The sequence below is a fragment of the Thermoascus crustaceus genome, assembly GCF_041956765.1.
Source record: "Thermoascus crustaceus strain CBS 181.67 unplaced genomic scaffold VTN00scaffold_1, whole genome shotgun sequence".
In the NCBI taxonomy this organism is placed as follows: Eukaryota; Fungi; Ascomycota; class Eurotiomycetes; order Eurotiales; family Thermoascaceae; genus Thermoascus; species Thermoascus crustaceus.
This window is the reverse complement of record NW_027192527.1, coordinates 3191391-3197390: the sequence shown is the minus strand read 5'-3', so window position 1 is coordinate 3197390 and position 6000 is coordinate 3191391. Positions and strand designations below refer to the sequence as shown.

The window sequence follows — 6000 nt, the reverse complement described above, 5'->3', positions numbered from 1 at the left end:
CCCGCGGCTCTCACCGTGACTGAAATGAGAAAATAAAATAACGGGCGATATTCCAAGCAATAATAAACTTCACTTGCCTTATAAAAGGACCTTGAAAGGTAGACAAGACCAAAAAAAATTTCGATCTTATGCAGATTTAAAAGGGATTCTCGGCAAGATACGGTTAAGATAAGAGCAGACACGTTTACCGCTAGGTACAGTGGCTAGCATCTGCACTGAATAAACAAGTATCAAACTCGTCTCTACTTCTTGTGCACACAGCATTACAGTAAGTCAAGAAGCAATATCTGGGGAAAACAAAAAAAATAGGAGTAGATTAAAGTAATAGTGTCAAGAAGATCCAGCAATTCTAAACTACACATTTGACCGAAATCTAAATTCCTCACCGAACATGAGCGCTGCTTTTTCTTTTACAAAATACATTCTTTAATGTGATATAAACGTTTACCATCAGCATTCTTCTGCTTACAGATATGGAATCTAAGCTTCTAGCTACTGGTCAATATATTATCATTCTCTATAGTAAAGAATACCTCATGCATTTACAGTCTATGGTTGGCAAACATAACACCAACAACAAATGATGCTGATCAGAGAAACCTTTAACGCCATTTGTTACATAAACCATCGCTGGGGGGTATCATTCATGGATGCATCCAAGTGTCCCACCGTCCGTCCTATCTGTATCAGAAACTCGTAATTTATGCTAATGTAATCACATAACCATGCACTCGCGCTCCGGTCTTTTCCTTATCCTTTCTCTGGATTTGCCCTTCTGCTTCACTTTGACTTTGTCCTTGTCTCGCTCCTTCGACCTACCTGTAAGAACTCTCTCTTTGCCTTCGGTCGAACTTACTGTAATTTCCATTTCTTCCCCATCAGTAATAGACCCGGGCTTCAAGGTTCCTGCTTCCTCGCCCTCTCCGTCAGTGCCGTTTTCATCGCTAGGGAGCCTCTCCTTGCTGAGACGACCGGTGAGGCGTGAAAGGGTAGCGCTGATCCTGTTTTCGCCGGTCTGGCTTCCTGCGCGACTTCGAGAATTGCTTTTGGGGCCCCTCGAGCTTCTCCTCGGGAAGGAAAATGATGTCCTGCCTCCTTCTTCTTCCTTCGAGTTTGAGGCACTCAAGGAAGTGGTGTTGATTTGAAGGCCAAGGCCGTTAGTACCATTCACGTTCTCCACCGTGCCTGAAAAGGTTACACTCTGCCTCCTTCCATTTGGTAAAGGTGGGCGGGAGACTGGCGTTTCTGGGCCCGTGATTTCGATGCCTTGTCCTTCAGAAGCAGAGTTGGTATCCTCACTCTGCTCGCCATTGGTCGAAGATGGGTGTAATCTTGGAGACAGTTTCTCAAAGTCAAGGTCTTGGTCCCCTTCTGACCCAGAATATGAAGGAGGCTTGCGCCGAAGATTCGCCTCGGCCGCATCTTCATCGATGGGGAGGATTTGATAGAATAGGAGATATGGTGACTCGTCCTTTAAAGCCTGCTCAATATCAACCAAAGTGATACGCTCGGCTGCCAAGTCATCAAAGCGCATCCAGTACTTAGCGGAATCGAGATACGACGGCGGGTTGTCCTGCTCAGAACTGGATGCAGTGGAGACACCCACCGGAACCGCATTAGCACTGGTTCCTCTAACAAGAGCGATATAGTGTCCTGAATCAACGGAGACTCCTCGATGGCAGACTACCGCTTGCAGGGAAAGTTTGAAATTTCCGTATATCGGACCATCAGCATCCATATTATCATCTTGTATGAAGTGCGGCATGCCTATCTCAATAGGTATGTCAACATATGTGTTGAGCCTAACCGCCTTCCCATTTGGCAGCATGGAATAGCGTTTCAAGCACATTCCAAGTATTGGTCTTTTCGAGGAGAAATGTGCCGCCACCTTGGCGTCGCTCGTTGGTGTATTATCTGTATACCATGCTTGAAGGATATTAGACGGCGACAAATAAGCCTAGAGGGTAAGATTTGGGACTCAAAAGGACTCACGTATCAAGCTAAAGAATTGCCACGCGGGCATCATGACCTCTTTTCGCACAGTCCCCCTGCGCAATCGGGAATGAGAAGCAGTAGTGTTACCGCCTTTATTTTCATTATTGTGGTTGTCTGCGTCTGGAATAAAACGTTCCTGCACTATACTTGCTCTTCGACTCTGCAAAGTCGGCGAAGTGGGAGACTGAGTGGGGGACTCGTTTAGTTCAGTCACTGATGAGAGAGGTGTCATCTCCTCAAGGCGTGGTGAAGCTGAGCGGACTGGCGACGGTGTAGACGGAGAACCGATCTCTTCAACATGAGTCACAAACCCTTTAGATGTCGAATCAAACGACTTCATAGAGGTAAGTGTACTTCGCCGCTCCAAATACCTCTTTACCTCGATCTTGTTGTTGAAATATGCTTCCAGGCAATCTTCTAGAGTGACAGGTTTGCCGTCGCCGGGATCGGGAGGTATTGCCACTTCCAGTAATCTTTCATTGACGAATTTGTGATCGTCGCTCACGTCTTCCTTCCCTGTGTGGTATATGTCCATTTTGAGAGTAAGAAGAGGAAGTTCAAGTTTCTCTGTGATGAATGTAAACGCCTCGGAGACATCTTGTTGCCGGAGCTGCGCTGCATCTGCCCACCCGCAGGCTGAGAGTGCATCTTGGAGGTGTCTGGTCTTATTACAAGCAGTTAGCATCCTTCAGGTAGCATATTTATGTATTTCCCTATCCGCATGTGGTAGAAAGAATATCCCACAGTGCACAGATAATGACAGTCTGCGAAGGTGTGACATACAACATCAGTTGTGATAAGTTTCCCAGACCTCAACATATTAACCCAAAGTCTCAAGATAATTGCAAGTTTCCGACGGGGATCGTCACTGAAGGACTTGTACAGGATGGCTTCGAAACAGTCTAGCCGGGCGAACATGGCGAAAAGCAGCGCGTCTAAGTAGCAGGTAACTCCCTGACGGTTCTCTGCTCCAAGTAGCTTCGTAGTGGGCGTATAGCCTCTAATTATACCCTCAATTGAATCTTCCAAAAGAAGAAGCATCTCGAAGGCCCTGTCCACGTCTCCTTGAGCATGCTTCGATCGGAGGGCGTACTGGAAATGCTCCTCCTTGAGTCCCGAGATGCCGACCTGGGAGATCCGTCGCTCCAACAGCTTGATCTGAAGAGCCAATTAGCATGCCAGCCTTGAAATAATGACTTCTTGCGAAAACCTTCTTCTCTTCATCTTTGTCTTCCGGCGAAGGATGCTCCGAAGCGAATAAACCGCGATAGAGGGGGCGCGAGAGGATAGTAGAGGTCTGGACACAATGTATTAGCAAAGACTGCAACAGAGACACATCTAAACAAATAACCTAGACAATTAAGAAAGTGGTTACGAATAAGACTGTCATACCTCTTCCTTGTTATGCTTATCGAGCCTGCTATGTCTCTCACGTCTTGTGAGAAACCTGTGGATCCCGCTCATTGTTTCGAGCGGCCTAAAGGATCGAATATTCCGAAACAGTGTGGGCTATTCAAATTGGAAGCAGCTTCCTTCAAGACGATGGTACTAAAACGACCGCTGGAGTGATCAGAAAGTGGTCGAACGGGCACTGAATGAAGTTCAAGTTTCTCAGAAGGAGCAACGGTCGTGCAGACAGCACAAGTACTCAACTCACGTCCAGGCGCCAGAATTTCCACAGAGCGCACCAAGAATAGCCCGTGTGACGTCGATCAACATGTCTTTGCTGAAGGGCTTTGCCGCTAAAACGGAGGCTGGCAAACATCAGGTAGATCACCAGATCTGGAGGTGGAGTCCGTGCGATCTCTCCAAGCTCCCCCAGCGGAGCTACATCGAAGATCAGATCACAGGGGTACAGGTGAAGCCGGTCAGGACAGGAAGAAACGACCAGGGGGCAAGGCCATGACGGCCAGGGCGTGACAATGAGAGCCGCCAGACGTCGTGGGCTGGAGGACAACTGACACAGCATCAGCCTGGGATCGGCGGGGTGACCAGAGACCCTGCATGCGATCGGCCCCGTCGCCTTCGTCAGCCCAAGTGGAGCTGTCTCCGCGGGCCGTGCGGAGAACCTTGTGGCCTGAGGCATCAAATCCCGTGACACCGTCCCGCGGCCTCTTGGCGCGGCGCTCTCTCCATCTGGAAATTTTCGGGACCGCTGAGAACAGCAGCGATCTCTGCCGCAGCATCTCAACCGCCCTCTGCCCCCAATGACTGTCAATTGGCCCTCGAGATACCTGTCGAGGGCTCTTCCAAGAGCCCTTGCGCCTCCAGCATGCTCGCAGCAGCCTTCTCTGCGACGCTACGCCTCCGACCAGGCGTCTTCCGATAGCATGCCGGACCCTTTCAGCGAGATTGAGTCCGAGACTTCGTTGAAAGCCACCGTCCCGGAAGAAGTGATAAAATCATACGACCCGATCGCGAGAGCCAGGTCACGGAAGAAGGAATTGCCAAAGTCTCGGTACGCACAGACATACTCCCTCGACTGTTGCCGGTTTCTCGGTTGTATATCTGAGGAGACATTGCAGATCCGTGATATCTGACTATGGGAATATAGATACCAGTACCGCTCCCCTAAATACGACCGCGGTCCCCTGCACCCTCACAGACCCCCACCGCCGTCGGACCCCTCGTCTCGACTCTTCGTTCCGGGTCCCTTCTCTCTTCCCCGAGTCGAGCAGACGTACGAGTCGACCATCGCACCCGACATCCTCACGCTCTGCTACGTCCACAACCCACCGGGCTTCAAGCCACCACCAAAACCCGAGCGTCTCCGCTCATGGGACGACAGCTCCCCTTACCACAAGAACAGACCCCTCCGCGGACCCCGCGGTGGTGACGTCCTCCGCCTGCTCCGCAAGCCCATCACCTTCAACAACATCCCCAAAGTGGACCGGATCACGATCCACAGCTACGTGAAGCAGGCCGCGACGGAGAACTCCGGGTGGCTGCACGTCGCAGGTATGGCCATACAGGCCATCTCCAACGTGCGCGTGGAGACGTTCAAGTCCAAGAGCAGCGTCGCGCCCTGGGGTATCGCTCCCGGCAGGGACACGGTCGCGGTGAAAGCGGAGCTGCGCGGCGAGAACATGTACCATTTCCTGGGCAAGTTGATTGACGTGGTCATGCCCAAGATCAAGGACTGGAAGGGTGTCAAAGGCAGCAGTGGTGACAGCAGCGGGAACATCACGTTCGGTCTGGACCCGGAGAGCGTGGCTCTGTTCCCCGAGATCGAGGTCAACTATGACATGTAAGTTTGTACAGGCAATGGTTAAGCACAATTGGCCTTTATATTCTAACCGTTCTGTTCCGTAATTCAGGTACCCAACCAAGATGATCCCAGGTTGTCACATCACCATCCACACGACCGCCACCACTGACAAGGACGCCCGGCTTCTCCTCAGCGCCATGGGTATCCCATTCTACGGAAAGATTGTTAACTAGATCTCCAAATCTAATTCTTTCGCCGCAATCCAATAGCGGAGATGCTCATGCTTCCATGGACTCCAGACTCCGAAATGCTCGCCTGCCCAGAAACCTACTTCCCATGCCCTTGTTTCGCTCACGATTCATTGACAAATGTGTAACTATAGAAATGGCTGCCCCATCTACTACTCGGTAGCTGTGACTTCCGGGAGTTTGTATATGTATATCAATTCAGCAAGGTGTTATGAATAGAACAAAAATCTAAGGGTTATTTTTCCCCATTTATCTTATCCCCTCTGTTTTAAGATCACAGTACAATTGCTACAAGGATTGCTATGTTTCTGCCTTGGTGGAACAATCATCAACTTAAGACGGAAAGCACGTAAAAAGGACTCGAAAGAGATCTACAATTGCGCACCATGGATACTAGCAAAGCAAGCGCAAACCATTGCTATCGTTACAGGATTCGCTGTCGTTTTGCGAAACAGGAAATGACGGCGGAAAGGAGAAAATACCGCATACGGGATGAAACCTGAGAACTTCAAAAGGAAAACGGCGCAAATCGTAGCTAGTCCTTCAGCC

The 6000-nt window shown here is 50.0% G+C and overlaps 3 protein-coding genes across 3 annotated transcripts; 1 reads left to right on the top strand and 2 right to left on the bottom strand.

Moving 5' to 3' along the window:
- Window positions 1–715: 715 nt before the first annotated feature.
- On the bottom strand, window positions 716–3459 carry VTN00DRAFT_1117 (uncharacterized protein; the record flags this gene model as incomplete). Its single annotated transcript, XM_069427189.1, has 5 exons — window positions 716–1926; window positions 1993–2659; window positions 2779–3153; window positions 3206–3292; window positions 3388–3459. The coding sequence occupies 5 exons, from the start codon at window positions 3457–3459 to the stop codon at window positions 716–718; spliced, it is 2412 nt and encodes an 803-aa protein (XP_069291819.1).
- A 70-nt stretch (window positions 3460–3529) lies between these two features.
- On the bottom strand, window positions 3530–4181 carry VTN00DRAFT_1116 (uncharacterized protein; the record flags this gene model as incomplete). The annotated part of the gene is made up of 3 exons (XM_069427188.1): window positions 3530–3586; window positions 3653–3822; window positions 3884–4181. 3 exons carry the CDS (start codon window positions 4179–4181, stop codon window positions 3530–3532), a joined length of 525 nt encoding a protein of 174 aa, XP_069291818.1.
- Window positions 4182–4202: 21 nt separating this feature from the next.
- Window positions 4203–5436, top strand: VTN00DRAFT_1115 (mitochondrial 54S ribosomal protein uL5m; the record flags this gene model as incomplete). Its single annotated transcript, XM_069427187.1, has 3 exons — window positions 4203–4453; window positions 4550–5242; window positions 5313–5436. The coding sequence occupies 3 exons, from the start codon at window positions 4203–4205 to the stop codon at window positions 5434–5436; spliced, it is 1068 nt and encodes a 355-aa protein (XP_069291817.1).
- Window positions 5437–6000: the final 564 nt, after the last annotated feature.